Source organism: Daphnia pulex, chromosome 12 (assembly GCF_021134715.1).
Source record: "Daphnia pulex isolate KAP4 chromosome 12, ASM2113471v1".
Classification (NCBI taxonomy): Eukaryota; Metazoa; Arthropoda; class Branchiopoda; order Diplostraca; family Daphniidae; genus Daphnia; species Daphnia pulex.
Window position 1 is genome coordinate 10,230,400 of NC_060028.1, and position 20,150 is coordinate 10,250,549.

General features: G+C 43.0%; 1 protein-coding gene across 2 annotated transcripts in view; it reads left to right on the plus strand.

The window, feature by feature from the left end:
• Positions 1–20,150, plus strand: part of LOC124209473 (homeobox protein cut-like) — a 161,687-nt gene that overhangs the window by 65,455 nt on the left and 76,082 nt on the right. For both annotated transcript variants that reach the window (XM_046607464.1, XM_046607465.1), the window contains exon 4: positions 9,726–9,863. In XM_046607464.1, the coding sequence (XP_046463420.1) occupies positions 9,726–9,863 (138 nt within the window). The remainder of the gene's footprint in view (positions 1–9,725; positions 9,864–20,150) is intronic.

The window sequence follows — 20,150 nt, forward strand, 5'->3', positions numbered from 1 at the left end:
TGTTTTCTCACCTGCGCAACAAGTACACACTCGACAGACTTTGTATTTAGGAAGAGAGGAAAAAAACTCTCATCGATTTGGGTGGAAAACCGCAAGATATTCTTCTTCTCTTCTTTCTTTCTTTTTTCTTAAAAGAAATTTGGGGAATATTTAGGATGATTGCGACGTCAATCACCTTTTATTTTTTGGGGCTCTTTTTCTGGTGTTTCGTTTTTTTCCACACCTTTTTGGCGGTGAAGAAAAATCGATTGCCGAGTTTTCCTCTTGTGCACCTTATGGCGTTTCACCCCCTCTCATCGCCGTTTAGTTTCGAAAGAAAATGCCAAGAATTCAATTTCCCACTGATATTTATGATGATTGCCGTCGTCGTGTGGAATGTACCACCACCACCACTACCTGTGCTCGTCTATTTCCCTCGGAAAAAAAAATCTTCGACTATATACACCACGGAGCGACTTGTCAGTGATGATGTTTTATATAATCCATCGGTTGTAAGGCACACGAGTGTGTTCTCCCTTTCGTTATCTTTTCATTTTCATTTGAATCCATCAAAAAAAAAAAAAAAAAAACAAAAAATAAGAAAAATTACTCGTGAAACGGACATTTTTGTGTATAAAATACCTGGGCCGACCGGCTGTCATTTTCTCTTCACAGAAATCTCGTAAGATTTTTTCAAAGGAAAAAAAAAACATTTTCCCTGGGCGCACTTTCATCACCGATGCAGTCGGTGGCGCTGTACTGCTGCTGCCGTTGTTGTTGTTGTTGTTGTTGGTGCGGCTCGTTGCGTGATGGATGAGCGCGTTGACGGGAAATGGGGAAAGAGAGGCTCCCGATTCCTTCGCCTCTTCGTTTTTTTTTGTATTTTCTTTTGTTCTTTTTTGGGGTTTTTTTCTTCTCTCGAATCGAACGACCGATCGCTCCCGACATGTTTCTTTATTTTTCTTTCTTTATGATGCGCAACTTGTCAGTTGACAGAAGGAGGAAGAACTCGGCGGGATTTCCCCCCCGCACAGTATTACAGTAGCGCAACAACGTACTGTGCTGTGCTGTGCTGTACTGTGCTGTTGTTGTTGTTGTTGTTGTTCGAGATCATTGCGCCGACCGGCCGAGCTTGACGTGAAATGTTTGCTCTACATCTCTCGGGAGATTGCAACAAACAAGAAAATTTAAAATAAAAATAAATTTTGTCTTTTTTTTTTCTTTTTCTTTCATCAAATGAAAATTATTTCGGGGAGTTGATGATGATGAAATGGTTGTGGCGTCATCGGAAATTCGGGGACGGCAGATGACGCGCTTTTGTTTGCCCATCGGCGATGATTTGAATTCAATTTCTTCTACTCATTTTGTGTGTGTGCGGGGTATTTACCCAGCTGGGTTTTCTTGCACCGACATTTTTCTTTATTATATGCGTATTATCGTTGGAGCTATGTGTGTTTGATCGTCTTATTTATATAGGGGAATTCCGGAACTTATTTTTTTATTTTATTTTGAGGACGTCCTCGGTCACCGTGTGCCGAGTGGTCATTTTTCTTGATTTTTATTTCTTTTTTATTGTGCGTGTTTGAATATGTCCTTGTATAGAGGAAAAAAGAAAAAATGAGAAAAGAGTAGCATTGCGTCACGCGCAGCATCCGAGTGCAATGCCATAGACAATTCAATGATCCGAGACGGGCCACTGGGGGCTGTATTCTTCACACACCTCTGCTTGTATTCACACTCGTATTTTGATTATTAATCGCCCAGTCATGATGAACGGATCTGACTGGAGGGAATCAAAATATATTCGGGGAGGTCTGCTGCTGCTGGCCTCTTTTCTTAGACTCTCTGATCAATGCCCGTCCAACGATAAATAGATGCACTTATTTCCTTTTTGGACATCTACCAGCTAATTCAACCTTTTTTGTGCTGTCCACGTCGCAGTTGGGGAAACGACGTGAATCAAATCAAGTGATACAATGCTATCCGAAATGCGCCTAAAGAGAATGCGTAACTTTCCGGCCGTTTGGGATGACCAAGTATGGTCGGATGCCCAGATGTTGATAGGGCGCGGAACGTTTAGTTCCTTTTTTCACTCCAGCTGGACTCGGATGAACAGGTGGGGATAAAAAAAAGGAAAAAGGTTCAGTGCAACCCTTTATACCTGGGCCCCATCTTCTTCTTCTGAGACCTTTGGGAAATCGGAGGAGTCGGAGGGTGCCCCTCTTACCTGTCGATTTCCACTTCGTCATCGTCGAATTCTTTGTGTTGCGTCGAAAAGGAGAAAGAAAGCTATCGGAATAGTTCAGAGTCGTCGATGACTCAATAGATTCACTCGAGCAGCACATCACTCGTCGCCCCTCCGACACCTCCCACAAAAGGAAAAGAAAAGAAAAAGGTGAACCTTTTCATTTCTTCTAACCTGTTTTTTCTTCTCTCTCTCTCAACACTCGTCGATGCACCAGCCACCACCAGCCAACACAATCGACGTGTTCGAGTGTTTTCCCTGGGCTCCTATTTTTTGTATTTTTCGACCGTCTCTATTCAGTTTGTCTTGTGTTGAATACACACGGAGACACAATCTTTTGATTTTCTTTATTATCTTTTCTTTTGACTTTCATTTGGTCTCGCTCGTAGCCAAAAGTGAAACGCTTGGCAGCGCTCAATTTTTGGCCATCGATGATGACGGCAATGTTTTAAAAAAATATATAAAATCATAACAGATGACAACTTGATTATCATCTTTTTTTATTTTTTCCCCCCTCGGTCATCACGGGCAGGGGACCGTCAATTATTTGAAACTAGTGAACGCGAACAACAGTGGCGTAATCCTTTTATTTTGTTGGGCGAATGCAACGTCATCGTCCGGCCGCCACGGCAGCAGCAGCAGCAGCCGGGCAACGTAGCAGATTGGGGCATGTCGAATGTCTTTTCTTTCTTCTCTGTCACATGGCCTCCTTGTCCTCATTTTTCTTACAAGTTGTCTGATACTATACATCTGAGAGAAAATCTCTTTACCAAGAAAATAATAAATAAAATCCCCACAAAAGATAGGAAACAACAAATTGTATGGAACTCGATTGGCCAAAACGAAATTGGGAGAATAACCGTCGTCTGTCGTCATCTGTTGGACTTTAATTCCGTAAGTCAGTTAAGGTTCGACCTTTTTTTTTAAAACAATGATGTACTGGAATCTATCTTGATGAGCTGGAGAGATAGAGATTTTTATTCTTGTTGTTCTGTTAAAAGTAACGAAATATCTATCGATCCCTCGGTCGGCCATACTGCACCGCATCAATAGCATGTAACAATCATATGCCTTTGGGGCTGATGTGATATGCCATTTGTTTGCCTGCACGCTCTCTCTTGTTGCTTCGATCTCAACTCGTCAATAAATTGGGACGCCGTGTACAGCCCAAAGCTTCGCTCCTCTCTCTCAGAGAGTTTCTCCCCCATCGTTTGAAATATGGATTTTGCACCATTGCTCTTTCTCTCTCTATGTGTGTACAGACTTGGTCTAATAGCATACATACGTACATACACAGAGAGAGAGAGTTGTGTGTATACACAAAAATCAATAGCAAAAATAGCGGGCGATAGAGAGTCGAACGTCACACAGTCAGTTGAATCATGTAGGGCTAAATGTGGGTGTGTCTGAGTGTAGACTCTATCTCTACCATTTCCGTGTAGCCACAGGTGCTTTTCTATACCGTGTTTGGTCTTTATTGATGGAATCACCAAGGGCTAAATCAGTCCCGACAAACTCCGCGAGTCTCTTGTTTTATTTGATTTGTTTTCACCTTTTTAGCGATCGGCTACTAACAGGGAGAGAGAGGTGGATGAACCGGAGTTGTTGATTCAATTTTAATTCGATCCATCATTTTTGGATTGGAGCGCGAGGAAGTAATATACCGGGAAGCCGGAAGCCATCTTGCATCATACCGACTTTGATCTGATGGGATTATCAATAGTTAATCCCATTGCCTCGGATGTCCCCGAAGTGGAGTACATTTTTATGTCATAAACCCTAAAAGTTGATCGCTGAATTATTTTTTGGTCTCTTCCAAAGTTCTGCCGAGCACGCCCCCCTCATTTGCCACCATTATCAATTTTTTAAAAAGAGTCAAGGTAAGAAATGATCCGAAATTCCTAGGACCTTTCTATAAGCGATTGGCAGCCAGTCGTGGAAACAGATTTGTCTCTCGCTGACTCGTTCTGTCGACATGGTCTTGGTCGGAAAACTTGTCGGTTAGTGTTTTGTGTTGTGTCCGTGTCCCGCTGTCCATTTGTACACAAGTTAAGTGCTGCGAAGTGAGCGTCTCGACTCGGTGAATAGAAAACTCTCTCTCGCTCTACTGTGTGTAGCGCAGAGTTGTTGTCATGTCCGGATCGGTCGTCCAGCCCATTGGATTCCATTAAGAGCCATCAGTACTTCCGCCTCTCGGCCGGCCCCTAGGATTAGGCGCTTACGGTGGTAATACTATATCTCTAATATCCAATATATTATAACATTATAGTGTAGGCCCAGGCCGTTTTTTTTTGGGGGGATGATATTACGTCATAGATTCTTGTATAACGTTCTTACTTTCTCCTGATCCGAAACATTTGGTTTTCTTTTTATTTCCCCCCGCCATTTATTAATTTCATTTTCTACCCAAAGTCGTCGCTTGTCTCATCACGTTCGTTTCCTCTTTATTTTTTGTTTTTCTTGTCTCTGCTTTTTATCATCATTTTCCGGGCGTCGTTCTATTCTGTTGTCGGATTTCATTTTATCCGTCCGTCCGTCCGCCGTTCTATTGTCTTCCAAAAATATTCCTCGCTCAACGTCTCTGATCTATTTTGTTTTTATTTTCGAAATGTCATCAACTACACAGAGAATGGCACGACGTCTAGGTCTTTTTGTCCGCATGTTAATTTGTTTGATGCGTACACATATATATTTTGCCCGTTGTGTTGTGCCGTCAGCCCGGCTCTCATCGTATCTATTCCAATCATCAGAGCTGCTGCTGTTCCTATACTGTCACAGTGTCGTTAGACGACACAGTCGTGACTGGCCCTTTTTTTGTTTTGTTTTGTTTATTCCGTCGGTCGTGTGTATACATTATTAGATCTGCCTATTTATAATATAGATCTCATCCACCCTCTCCCTTCTTCGCCATCTTTGATCCGGCAGCATCTCTTCCTTCTTTTGTCTCTTTTTAGACACAGACAACCGCCGGGCTTCTCTCTCTCTCTCTTTCTCTCTCTCCTTCGGGGGCTGATAATTAAAAATTCTGGTTAATGATTGAATCATCAGCGATGACGACTGTGTCTGTTCCCAAACTTTCGTCTGCAGCTGCCGGAGGAGGGAGAGTGGGGGGAATAAAAACTGGAAAAGTTTTTGGGGAGCTGGGGCTCATCCGTTGTATAGCGTAGGGCTGGATGCGCGGAATTGTGCCTCTACGAATCGAATATCGTATCATCATCATTTCATATCTTTCCATCTCATTTTCTGATGGATGAATAATACAAAAACACAAAAAGGGGGGGGACTGGGACGACGACGACGACGGGAACAAACGAGCTGAGCTGCTGTTCCTCTTCTTCTTCTTCTGTCATTTCATGTGTGTGTGTGTGTGTGTGCCCTTTTATATTCCAGTGTGTGTGTATATATGTGCCTGGCATCATCAGTTCACAGCCGAAAAGATTCCCAACAGACTGGGACTCTCTCTCTCTCTCTGTCTGTGTTGAATAAATGTCACTGGAACAAATGGATTCAACATCCGGAGCTCCGGAGCTCTGCTCTTTTCTGTTTCTCACACACATACGCACACATCGACTCCCGCGAGCGCAATTCGATTTGCAAACAGTTGAACGCGTTTCGAGAAGTAAAACAAAAAACAAAAAATGATCTCCCGACGAAAACCAACGCATCAGAAGAGAAATATATAGTCAGTCGATCATTTATTTGATTGTATTTCATTTCTTTCGACTTGTGTTTGTTTTTTCTTCTTCCATGTTTGGCCGCGGTGCGTTCGCTGATGCGCTCCCTGTCGGGCAATATCCAACTCCCCCTCTCACTTGTACTTTGCCTCCTATCTTTATAGTCTACTTTGACCTCCCAAACTACCAGTAGTAGTAGTACATGTGTCTTAGAGCGTCTAGCGAAAGTTGGTAGAAGAAGCTAGAGTCGATTGAGTCGCTCGATCTTCTTCCTTCTTCTTCTTCAGTTGTTTTCTCTTCAGCTTCTCTCTCTCTCTCTCTTGTTGTTGCCTAAAAACATCTCTAACATGTACCCTGGGTGCGATCGTCTGGATATGGCCCTCCTCTTCTTCTTCTATTTTTTCTTTCCACCGAAATAAAAGAGGGAAAAACCTTCTTTAACCGATGGAGGGCTGCCGAAATAAGTGGAGTAGTCTATATTCTAGTTTTCTCTCTCTCTTTTTGTTTTTCCCGTTGGCTTTGCAGTGTGTGGCCAGGGAGGGTTAGTGGCTCCCCAGATGGCCATTGGATGCGTCATTAGTCGGCTTCAGTATTGACCTAACAAAGGTCTCGTTGCGTCTCTCTATAGCAAGAGACGTGGGGGTATATATGTACACTGTTGGCTGTTGCCTGGTGTTGTGTTTTCCCTGTCGATGGCCTCCCCCTTTCCGACCCACACGGGGATAGATATTGGCGCATCTTTTTTCTTTCCCGAAACGTCTCTGAACGCGATCCGACATCTGTTTTGTTTGTACAAGATAACGTCGATGAGAAGAGAGTAAGAGTGGAGAGAGAGAAAGAATCATCACTTTGGAAAATAGGGAGCAAACGGTTTGTTATGTTGGCCAATCGACATCCTTACATCGTTCCATCGTTCCATCTCCCCCTTTTTCGGTATCGACTATCGATTCAATCCCTCACGGACCGCGTAGTCGAGCGCGTAATCGAATGAAACTCTGTTGAGCGTCGACTGCTGTGTGCCGGGGTAGTCGAAACTACCAATCAGCCAAGAGTTTCTCTCTCTTCTCTCTTCTCTTTATCACGTCTATAGCCAAACAGATGGTAGCCGTGGTGGTGGTACATGAAGAATGGAACCAACGACAACGTTCAGTTCAAAGTTGAATGTCTGCATGAGCGACCGATCAAGTTCCGCAACGCGCTGGCAGGTTATTTTTCTTTCTCTCTCTATCTCTATCTCGATGAGAGTTGACTTTTTCCCTTTTTAATTGCCTTTGTTTGGTGCAAGTTCTTCTTTCTTATTCACCACAAGAATAAACCCCCAAGATGATTCGCATCTATGGAAGGAGAGAGAGGAGCCACACGCTTTGTTGACCACCTTTAATGGTTAGCGCGAATAGGATCCTATACCTTGAGGGGCGGTCGCTGCTCGCAGTAATCCATCAGTCTTGTGTGTGCGAGGTACTTGTGCGAGCTACGGACACCTGGCGATTTTTCGATCGACCAACAAAAAACAAAGTGGATGAAATTCATCAAATGAATAGAAAATTCTTCACTCTATTTTGCTCTCCTTTTTTTAAAACAATTTATTTATTTGGGTGTGTGTGTGTGTATCTCTTTCATGTGTTGATTGCACCCAGATCGTTTCCTCTAACAAAGTTCGATTACTTTTCCATCTCCCCCTCTCTTCCTTTTTTTTGATGTCATCACATGTCTGGATGGGTTGGCTGATCTCATTGCCCCTCGCGTGTTTGCTCTTTACCGAGTGAAGGAAATTTATATATAGATCCTATATATATCTATCTGTCTGTCTATCTATCTATCATAGATGGATGTATTGCTTGTGTATCGATGATACGGTGCACAGTTTGGGGCTATTTACCCAGCTCTTTTCTGTCCGTCTCTCTCTCTCTCTATCTGGCCGATCAATATCCTCCCACCCTAACCGGAATAGATTCCCGCTCGGCACCGCTTGTTGCACTGACCTACCCACCCTTCGGTCGAAAACACCACCCCATTATTCCCGTTTCCCCCCCACCCACACCCCACCCTTTTTGAATGGCTGACGGCGTCGACGACCGTTTTGTGCACAATACCCGTCAACCGTATGTCTACACAAATATCAGCAACGTTCATTTTTTTTCCTTTCTCCGGTATACCCAGACGCATGTAATAGCCTCTCGGTCGTAACCTAAATAATAGAAATAAATAAATATATATCTAACGAAATAAAAACACGCGTGTGTGTATGTTTCTTTCTCTCCCCTCTTTCAAAAGTTTTTTTTTTCCATGTTTGAAGACACTTTGGTTATGTTTTGTTATATTATTCCGCTATTGTTGCTCGGCTATTGAATTTGGATGGCCATCTTCCAAAGATATTTTCACGGGGGATAGCGAATAAGAAGAAGAAGAAGAAAAAAACATATTTAATGCGTTGGAAGCGGGCGTGTTTTTGTTGTTTTTATTGTTTATGTATATATATATATAACCAACGCGAAGACATAAATCGTTCGTTTAGGCTCTTGTCTTTTTCTTTTTTTTCTCTTATGTGTTTATTTCATCGCGAAGGGGTTAAATATGAGGCAACAAAAAAAAAAACGAACAGAAAAAAAACGGGACGTCGTTTGCACCAAGGTAAGAAACGCGGGAACCCCTCAATTAAAGATGCAAATGCCGCGCAATTCATATGCCCCGGCAAATCGTCAGTTATTTTTCTTTCTGAGCCCAGGGTTGCCACCGGTAGAATTCTTTTGAAAAGTCTTTTGAATTCTTTAAAATATTTGAAATTGAGCACTTTTTTTTGTTGAAAACTCTAGGAAAATCGAAATTTTTTCATCTTTTTTCAATTTTTTGCGATTGATTCGCAGCATGACAACCTGCTTACGTTTTTGGAGAGAAAAGAGCCAAAGGATTGGCAATCCTTTGTAGCAGACTACAAGTATGTGTTGAAGACACTCGTGACTGTGATTGTAGTGTTAGTTAACTTGTGTTTTTTAATTTAATTAATGTGATACTTGAACATGGACAAGCAAGTAGAGAAAGATGTCTGTAAGCAAAAGAAGAATAGAGAAAAGTTGTGCTGAATCGACTGATTTTAACGTAGATTGGCAAAATTGGCCGAGCTCTACCCATATTTGAGTGAGTGGGTGGAAAAAGTGGAAGGCGAGAACTAATAATGAAATTGTCTGTGGTGTAACTAAACTTTTTCTCGAGTGGCATGGTGAAAGGTGCATAGTGAATAGTCATGCAAAATCACCAAAAACACTTGAAGACCTTTGGCCCAGAAAAGAATTCAAGATTCGGTGTCAAACATCTTCCAATCTTGTTCAGTCACAGTAGCTGGTATCATGGATAGATGTATGATTGTATGATTTTAGTCAAGTGTATTATAGTCAAGTGTTCCTCCAACCCATTCCAATTATTTTTCTTAGATTCTGATATCGTAGGTTTTGTAACTCAGATTCATTCAGTACAGACTGGCATTTTTATCTTTGCAAATAGCCAAAACTGGTGATCGAATTCTTTGAATGAACTTTGAATTTTGTACCAAGTGGGTGCAAAAAAAAAAGTGGTGGGGCGATTGTAAATGTGTGGGAGGGTAACGAGAGATTTACACCTGCAGAGAAGACGGTCGAATTTTTCCTTGTATATTTAACAACCGACCCCACTAAAGAAAGGACTCCCATCGTTTATGATTCTAAAACAACACTGGCCATCATATTTTCCCCTGTGTTATTTGGAGGCTAATAGAGTTCTTCTATTGACATACATTATTTAGACACATATCGACCGAGAATTTTAATTTTTCAAATTTATTTCCATTCTAACAGATCCTGTGCCTTTATTGGAGATGACCAATGGGCTGCAGTCGAAAGCGGCCCGGATGCAGGACGTCGATCTGGAGGTGAAGCAACTGCGCGAGACGCTGGCCGAATACAACGAGGAATTCCGTCAAGTCCGCAACCAAGGTAGGACGCCAAACGAAATTTATTATTTGATTTTTTAAAAATTATTATTTGGGAGATGAATGCTATGGTCTATTGTGTTTGTTCGTTCTATCGTTTTTTCGAAAACAACAAAACTGAAAATTCTCTTCAGCAACAAAATAGGCCCTTTTTGTTGTGTTTTCTTGTCCCTCCCGTCATCATCCAGCCGTGGCTGCTGATGAATTTTTGCTCTTATTTATTATTTGTTATTTTGTGTCGAATAAAAGAGAACAGTATTAGGAGCTACTATCAAGAGCAAGGCGGAATGAAGAAAGGGAAAAATTTTTGTTTGGTTTTTGTATTTGTGACGAATTAATGGCGGGAATGTGCGTCAGATGGTTGTCGATGAATTTCTCTTGTTCGCCCTCCTTGAATCTTATTTTTTCATAGGAAATTCATTTTTCAAAAATGGGAAATTCACCTTGGCCTTAGCTTCTGATTCTTTTGTACGTGTCGAGGTGTTTTTTGTTGTTGTTGTTGGCTATTTCCTGTGTTGATTTGCTCCACGCCCTCCTGTGATGTAGTACAACAACGTCGACGACGTCCAAACAAACAAAACGGGAAAAGACCTCGGCCACAGCTCCAGGAACCCGTGTCTGAGCAGAATGGACGAAAAGCGTTTATTGTTTTGCTTTGTTCCCTTTTTTTTATCTTTTTTCCTTTTTGCTTTCTGATGGAAGAGAAAAAAATCCTCGACATTTTCTTCTTCTTCTTCGTCACACACAGACGATTCCGAAAAATCCAAACGCGCTCGGACGCTGTATAGGAGAGAGAATCTATATGGATGCTAATGGACGATGTACACAGTTACTAAGGGGGGCCTTTTTTCTCCTCCGTCTGCTGGCCCTATGTCCGGACAATGGGAAGCCGGTCGCGGGGCCCGGATAAAGACGGAAGGCTTCCTTCATTTTTTTTCCTTTTCTTATTTTTATTTTTTTGAATTTGAAAATGAAAAAGAAGAGGGAAAAAAGGGGCCAATTTTTGACGTCATCCTCCAACAAACACCAACCATCAAACCGATGATTCCGTTCTTTGTTGCCTGTTGTTTTTCCCCGTCTTGATTATATTTACGTTTCTTTATGGTTGTGGCGTCGATAGCCTCTGAACAAGAAGAGATTCTCTTCCGCTTTGATTCATTTTTTTTTTCTTTCTATTTCTTTTTCCCCCTCCTGTTTTTATTTAATGACTCTAAAACTCATTGATGAAGTTACTTTGGCAAAACGGTTTCGCTTGGCCGACCAATTTCAATTGTCTAGCTCTTCTTCTCTGCGTCGGAGGAATCAATGTTAAAATAACAACAAGGGTGACGAGGGCAACAGTCCTTCTTCTTATGGAAGGGAGGAATCGAGTCTGGAAGAGTTTCATTCATGACGTCGTCAAACTGCTGTTACTCCAGTCTGGATTTTGAATTTTCATTCTGAACTTTCATCGCACCGTGACCGAATTGAAATTTTCATTCAAATTTCGAACCTTTTTTTTCTTTTAAAATCGACTCGTCCTTGCCCAATTCGGTAAAGTTGTTGTGATTTTTTTTTCAATCAAAGAAAACTGTTGATTTGATCGAAATAATCTCGTTTGGTGGGGGGGAGGATATCCGGTCAATAATAAAAGGAAGTTGATGGCTGCTGACGAACCATCTTTTTGTGTCGTTTATTGTTTGCCACTTTTGCGCCGCTTTTTATTTATATTCCCGATGAGATTCTTTTTGATGGGGGGGGGGGGATATATAACCAACAACAAAGGCAGCCAATCGATGAATCTGATTTCTTTCCGTCTCGTCCCGGCAACTCTTGCGCTAGTTGCACGACGGCCGGGGGCGTTTATACACTTGACTCTCTTTCTCTTAAGCTGTTAAAAGTTATTTTATGACGTTCGATGGATAGCTGGACGATGGATGGATGGATAGCAAGTGTGTGTGTATGTGCGTATCGCATCTTTTTTTTTTCTTTCGGGGGGCGTCCCTCGATGTATTGCGTGTTGGGCCGGGCCGGGCCGGCCAAAAGAGAAAAGATCGTTATGACCCTGTTGATAGTGGCGGTGGTCTTGACGATCCCTCAAGTCTTTTTTTCTTTTCCAACAATATAAAAACACATTTGAAGGGAAGAAGAAGAAGACTTTTGGTGGTTCCGCTTTTTTTTCTTCTTTTCTCTTTTTATAGTTGGCCATTTCGTAGCCGGACTGAGTAGATGGCTGTCGAAAACTTTATGTGAAAAGGTTGCGCTTATAAGAACCGCACACTATCAAGGGCGAAAAAAAAGGAAAGAAGACGACCACCACCACAGATGGGAGTTTATATCGGAATTGATCCAGTCCGAGCCGAGTCTTTTGATGGACGCTTATAGTATCGAAATGCTTTTGAATTCCGCGCGCGCGCCAGCCCCCTCCCTTTTTTCTCTCTTGCGTTGTAGTACATTGACGTCTACATATCTTATCCGTTTCTCTCTCTCTCTCTCTTCTATTTTTACAACAGAGTAGGAGGTAGTAGTCGTAGTACCGTAGTAGTTGTGGTAGTCGTCGTCGTCGTCTTATATAGTTTGGTGTAACCCACCGCCGGGCTGGTTGTCGAGCATATCTACCGCGGGGGCAGTTTGATATAAGACAAGATGGATCTACGGGAGTATACATAGGAGAAAAAGACACAAGACGGCAGAGAGTCGAGAACGTGTGGGGCTTATTGCGGCCTCGCAAGTTTCCGTATGCGGTGCGCGGATCACAGCACAGACACACACACAAGTTTAGTTTTGGGCTGGTCTCTCTATCCCTTTCCATCAGCCCATCTATCTGTACATGTACATATATATATATATATATCTTGGAAGGTTATCGATTGGGTTCTTTGATCACCCCACTCAACCCTCATTGGCCTCCCTCCCCACCCAAGTCCCTAGCGATGATCTAACACACACACACACACACAGAGCGGGCTGCGGAACTCCCGACAATCCAAGGCTTGATCAATTACCTCTTCGATCAAGAGTCGTCGTCGTCCTTCTTCTTCTATCCCCTCCGCCCATTTGATGGTCGAGGCCCGCCACTATCGATTTCTCGTATAGACTCTTTATCTCCCCCCCTTCATCTCTGCTCTGCTCTCCCCATCGGGCCGCCTTTTCCGCCCGACCGTCTCTCTGAGAGATGAAAGAGAGACGAATCGAGAGCGATGGTGCGGCAAGATATGAGCTGGGGGGGAGAGGAGGAGGCCATCGTTGTCGTCGTGTTATGACAACAACAGCCATGAAGCGGGAGGATGGGATGGGATGGTATGGGGGTGGGTGGGAGTCAAAAGAGGCCGGCGACACCCGAGACATAATCTGATCAGCGACTTGTCGATCGATTTGATTGAACGTCTTTGGCCTGCGACGCGCCAGCCGAAGCGAAGAACGACGACGAGCAAGCTCTTGGCAATCGGCTCTCTCTCTCTCTCTCGAATGGAGTGGCAGATGATTTCATTCCTTTCATTCCTTTGCCTTCCATTCCATCCATCTATCCATCTCTTTCGGCTTCTCCGTCTTGTACTCGTCTCTTATTTCTTTTTCTTTCTTTTTTTATTATTTCCCCTTGTATGTTTTTGTGTGTGTTGTTGACCCTCCTTTTCTATCAAATCTATTCGCTGTTGAATCAATCGCCCCCTTTATATATTTGGACCCGTCTTAGCCAATTATATATCCGCCCAGCTGTCTGTCTGGATGCTGGAGCAGCAGCAGTAGACACTCGACCGACTGGCCCGTCCAGCGGACGGCCAAAAAAGAGGACCAGGGAATCCATGCATCATCCTTCATATTCCGTCTTATCATGTGCTAGATGAGGCGAACATTTTTTCTTTTTCTATTTGATTCTTCTTAATCTTTTTTTAGAAAAACAAAATGGTTTACCCCCTTAAGTTGTTTAGAGTTGTTGTGGCTTACACGAGAAGGAGAGTTTAGGACGATTCAAGAAAAACCCCCCAAAAAGGGGTTGGAAGGAATGATTAGGATTGTGCGCCCAGTTCTTGGGAGGTGGTAATCAACCAGGAGAGTTTGGCATACGGACCTCTCCATCAACTATTTCCTAGAAATTAAAAACTGTCGGATGTCGAATCCCTTGAAGCGGTTTTTTCAAAATAATTTTGAATTCGACGGAAAAGAAAAAAATTCCCAACGGCTACTTTACCCCGGTTAACCCGCCAACACAACTTTGCCTGGCGGCAAGTGACCGCAACCCCACCCAGATGAGAAATAAAAAAAAAAGGCCAACTAGACAACATCACGAAAAATTTAAAAACAAAATGACGAAAGAGAGAGAGAGACTCGGTTAATTGGAGGAGTGACCCGAAAGGTCAAACGAATGGCCATCCATCAATGTGTCTGGCAGTTGTGCATACTAGACACAAGAGCGAGAGAAAAACTCTAGATGCATGCAAGAAAATGACCCGACTGCTGCTGCTGCTGCTGCTGTTCATTCCCGCGGCTTGTTTTTTCTTCTTGTTACACGCTGATGGTTATTGTTTTGTTTTGCTCGCTGATGAACATCAATCAAATCTTCCTTTTTTCGTTGGGGGAGAGAGAGAGAGAGAGATATTCGATGCAATCAGTCGCCGCCGTTAAATAAATGTGTTTAACGGAATTTTTCTTTGGGTTCTCGGTGCGCGCATCATATCATCGCGTAATCACGCACGTTCGAAAGATGTGTGCCCGGGATAGTGATATACACGTATCGATTGGCTTTTTTTTTCTTTTTCTTTGCTTAAGTCTTTTTGTCAAGCAGATCTTATTTTTATTTCCTCATACGTCCGAAAATATGAAAAAAACCCGTGGCTCTCAGCCGCACGCTTGCTGCATCGATGATTCGCTCTGACATGCGGGACGAGCTCGTCGCTCTCATATCTCCTCCCGGGTGCTCTTTTTTTTTTATTCTTCGCCTTAGTTGCACTCGATCACACAAGAAACTTGGGGTCGACCATCTATTTCGGATGATTGGCCCTCCCCCGTCTTTGCTCCTTTTTTGTCGCCATCTTTTTTTTTATTTCTTTTTTTCTCGGGTGAAAATGGTTCAACTTGTCGATTCGAGAAATGGCGGCGTGAGCGCTTCCGTTGAGAACCCTACACGTGCAGATTGACGTGAAAAATGTGAGAGATATTTTGGGGGCTGTGGCATTCCTTTTCTTTTGCTCCTCTCGCTTTTGATTTTTTAAATTTCGAACGTGTTGTTGTTATATGGAGTGGAGCCGATTCTTTTTTGTGCTCCCAAGGCCTTTCTAATTGCCCCTCCTCGTACGTAATCAAAACGAAAACAGAAAGGGAAGATCTGACCAGCAAATTAGAAGAAGCGGTGCGCGCTGGGCCATTATCGGAGAGAGTCTGAGAGCCGAGAGAGAGAGTCCGCAACCGATGCATTTTTAATATTCCGACTACCCGAAAACCCAGGCGGGGGTACAGACACATTTCCTGGTGCTGCGGGTAATTACGTGAGTTCATCGGCGTTCATCAACAGGCGGGGGGGAATGAAAAGGGAATCAAAGCCAAGAAATGCCCCGATTCTTTTAAGGTTTTTTTCCTTTTTACTTGAAAGGATAGAGAAAGAAGGGGGGAGACGATGATGATGATCATCATCACCGATAAAACAATTGAAATCACGAGGTTGAGCTCATTTTCGAATCGGTTCTTCTAATAATGGCTAAAAACCACCTGACCAGGTGGTGGCGATGTTCATACAAAGTAGGGCCAGCTCCTGTATTAGATTCTATAGATCTTTTTTCTTTTTTTTGGTATTATTATAGAAAAGTAAGAAAAGGCAATTGTACCGCGTCTTCCCTGATTGCTTCTCATTTTTTTTTCTTCATTTCCTTGTATTTATTTATTAACCTTTTTTTGTTTTGTTTTTGGTTTGAGAATTCTTTGGGTGGACCCTCGGGCCATCGACAATCCAATCAAAAACGATTCATCAAATCTATCAGACCTCTATAAAACTCGTCTCTTTCTCTCTGGTTTATTTTTCGAAGGGGATTTTTGTATTTTTGTATTTTGCGCGACTGCCAAATCGAATTCTCCACGGAATGTGTTGGCTCTATCGTCCCGACTCCCGAGCCGCTGCCGCCGTCCCTGCATTGCCGCCACAGCCGCCGCAATCCAATCCATCTTGTTTTCTGATATCGCCGTTCGTTCGTTTGCTTCTGCCGTTGCCCCCGGAGAGGGGGGCACCCGCCACCAAACCAGAGGAGGAAGAAAAAAAGAGACTTCTTGATCTATCGAGCATATGATCTATAAGTCTAATCTTTCCGTTCCGTTTCGATTCCGTTTCTTGTTTTACACACGGAATTATTTTTTCATTTTTTTTTTTCTCTCTTTGAAATGTGGCCGGGTCAGATGGTTGTCTGGCGGGAATCGGGATTTATAACCGCCATCCGAATAGAGAAACACGGCGGTTTGGTTAATTATCTTTCTTTCTCTCTCTCTCTCACACACAATTCTTTGATTTGTTGTTATCTATTTACCGTGTACAGTACGGAAATGTACGCACCTGTTGTTGAATCGTTGCCATCTCACAGCGTCGAGCTCGATGATTTTTCTTAATGGCTCGCGCCGCTTTTATTTCCCGAACGAATGCCGATGATATCGTCTGTTCCTTTTTTGTTACTCTGGGTTGCCCTTGAACGCGACCAACCAATCCATCCAGATAATCGACCGTGAAAGATAAAAGAGGACAAGAAGCTTAAGCATTTTTCTGTTTTTTTTTTTTTTTTTTTCCAACTCCATCGCACCTTTTCAATTAAAAAAGTGACGCAACAAACAAGGAAACGTTAAGAGGGCGCGCCGCTATGGGAACTCGACAGGGTTCATTTTTTTGTGAAAAAACCAAAAATGTTGTCGTGACGATAAATACGTTGCACAATAGGTGAATATGCTTGAAAAAAACAAATTTTGTTTTGTGTTTTGTTTGTATTTAATTCGCCATACTCCCCCGCAGCTCTTGTGTTTATTTTCGGCTCGTCGAAATCAACTGGCCAGAACTTTGAAGCCAAGGAATCTTCTGACCGATGAATAAAAACACTAGCGGAGCAGTAAAGAGAGTATATAGACACAGTTAATTGTACTAGTGCAATAATGATAATCGAATCAAAAGGAGGACAGACAAGTCGAGCTATGCTGGTCATTGTGTTGCCGGGACGCTCTTATTTTTATTTTCATTTGATATTTTTTTTGGTTTTCGGAGGGCCACATCATTGTTTGGTTTGCGCGCTAGACCTTTTAAAACGGCGATGATGGCAGTGTTGCATTTCCTGTCGGGACTTCCTTGGAAATTGTTTTATTTTTATTTTGTGCGACGATGCAACCGGAGACGGTAACCAACCAACCAATCCTTTTGTCAGGAGAAAAATAAGAAATAAAAATAGGGAATTTTTGATAGTATATAGAATATATAACTGCGTTGTTGTTTTCTCTTATTCTCTTCTGGATCGGTTGTTTTATTATTCTTTTATTTGTGGGGAGTAGCAGTGGTAGTCGCTCATCTCGTGCCAAAAGACGATCGTTTAAAACCGACGATAATGACGAGCCAATTAGAGAGATGACTAGACTAGAAGAAGAAGAAGGCAACTGTGAATGGGAGCCTGGGGTAATTCCGCTCATCAAAGAGTCTAGAAATCGGCGGCTGTGTGTCACTAATTACCAATTGTTCGGATACCCTAAATTAATTACCTCAACTTTGACAATCGGTAATTAAGGATGAGAGTGGAGGTTGATACTGTGGGCCGACTTGATTACATCGAATTGTCAAAGGTGTGTGTTTATTATTAATGCGCAGGATTTTGTGTGTCGGGCCTAGTGTCTATATATATCGCGATTGTTGTTGTTTCTTCTCGCTGCGATCGATTTTCGCGATGGGGAGCAAGCGAGCTGAACTACCTGTTAGCGCCGCCCCTTGTGTAATATGTACCTCTCGCTCGTCTTTTGTTCTATTTTGGAGACAATTGAGGGCTCCGTTTCTCGCTGTCGGCTCTGATTTCAACAATGAGCGTCTCTTCTTGTTCCTCTCCTCGCTACGGTGAAAGTGTTGACGTCATCGGGTGGGGTGGGGGGGAGCACGCGGGAAAGGCGATCCGATCCCAACGCCGGAACAGATTGCGTAGTTGTCAATCGGATGTGCTCTGTCTGTCTCTCTCTGTCTATGTGTGTGTGTAGATAGTGCCCTCTTGCAAAGTTACACACACACTTTGCTTGTTTCACTTATTTAATCACGACATTATAAATTGGACTCTGAGAGAGTGGAGGATCGAAAACAAGCGTTTTAAAAAGATAAAAAACAAACAAAACAAATCAAAACACTGGATGCGCTGGCGCTGGAAGGCGAAAGCGGAAGAAAAGAGGATCGTTTATTCCGACTGACCGCCCTTGTCTAGCTGCTGCTGCTGCAGTGCCACTTGAAATAAATCCTCGCGTTCAAGAGAGAGAGAGGGGCGAGAGAAGAATAATGAAGAAAGTGTATTGGGAGAGGAGAATGTGCGTACGGTTGAAGTATCAAATAGATATTATGCGAGACGGAATATATAGTGTAAAACAAAAGGTGGATCTAATATGTATATACGTCGGAGGGGGGGCGAGGCTGACGCACACTGGGCCGTCTTGGGCGTCTAGAAGAAGAAGAGAGAAAGGGATTTATTTCATCCAGGCTCTCAATCATGGAAAATCCCTTTCATCAACATTTGGAAAAGCGCTGAATCGACAGAAGAAACGGTTTGATTCATTCAACTGCGCACTGCGCTGGATGATGTAGCCTGGCCGTCCGACTGCATTGCAGCTTCCCCCCCCCCCCCCCCTCCCCATTTCAGTGTCGTCGAGTCGAGAGAGAGAGAGAAAGAGATCCTTGTTTAATTCGTCGCCATTCGTTTCGTGTTCTTTGCGTATATCCCTCAGACTCCCACGATCGAATCATAATAATAATTACTTTCACTCTTCACGAGAGACAGAACGTGATTATTATTACATGTATCTCTAGTTCTTCCCCCCCTCGAGCGGTCCATCTCCTCATCATCGGCGCACGATCATTAAAAAAACAACTGAATTAGTGTTCATTAATCTGCGACGACGAGAGAAAGATGAAAGACATTTTTGTTTATATATATATTTTATATATATAAGAAAAAAGCTTCTTTTGTTGTACGCCAAACATGTCGACGCTAGAACTTTTGGGGAGGAAAGAAAAACAATAGAGAGACTCTGGGAATATGTTTGGCTACTGCCTTGGAAAAATTTTTCTTGATTGAAATGACTGGATGGATGCAAGCTGCTGCTGCTGCTGCTGCTGGTGGACGGCATTGTCTCGGGTGTCGAGAAGGTGGGAGCCATAAGCAACTGGCTCTACACTATAACCTGTGGGTAGCGCTGGATGGGGGCCCTCCCGCAGCGCCTTACGGACGCACGGCCAATTATTATTATGCAGCCGAATTTCGTGTTTGAAAAGGGGAGAAAACAGGTAAAGAAAAAAGACAATTTCAAAGATGAGGAGAACAACAAAAAGGCCGCCGATGATATACCCCGTTCGATGTATTACCGAGAAGAAGTAGAAAACGCGGGGCTTCCGCCAGGCCCACCACCACCACCACCAAGTGGTGCGGAGGGGAGAGAGACGCCGTTGGTGCTGCGGCCGCCACATTGCACCTGATTTATCGGAGATTGCACCTCGGGAGTCTTCTTCTTCTCGGCTTTTTCTTTATTATTATATATATCTATACGTTCGGGGCTTTTACACACTCTTTGCCACCGTCTTCTTTTACACCCCCTGCCATCACGGACTGGATTGTGTGTGTGTGTGTGTGTTGTATTCCTTTTTTTTTCTTCATCTTTTCACACAACGCCGCCTTTTGCCTATCCATGTTGGATACAATATAAACCGGTAAGCTGTTGGGTCCACCCCCAACCGGGAGAGTCAAACTTTTCTTTCTTCTTCGTCTTCTGCTTCTTCTTCTTAGATTTTTTTTTCTCGTTAATATTGATTAAAATAATCAATACATCCCTGCCTTTTGGAGTTGTTTAACTTTTTTCCACTTTGCCTTATGTAACTCGAATCGACATTTTTAACTTGGCGAGGCAAAAGTTGCTTTTAATTTTTGAGCGGATGTGATCGGCAAAAGTGCGCTAAATATTTCACCGTCGCTTCTGATAGCTCGCAGAGAAATATTCAGCCGTCATTTCTCCAAAGGTACAAAATATCGTGAGAAGTTTGGTAGAGAAAAAAATGGGGATATTTTATTTTCGCTTGATTTCGGACTGAGCCCACGCATAAAAGGAAATTCATATT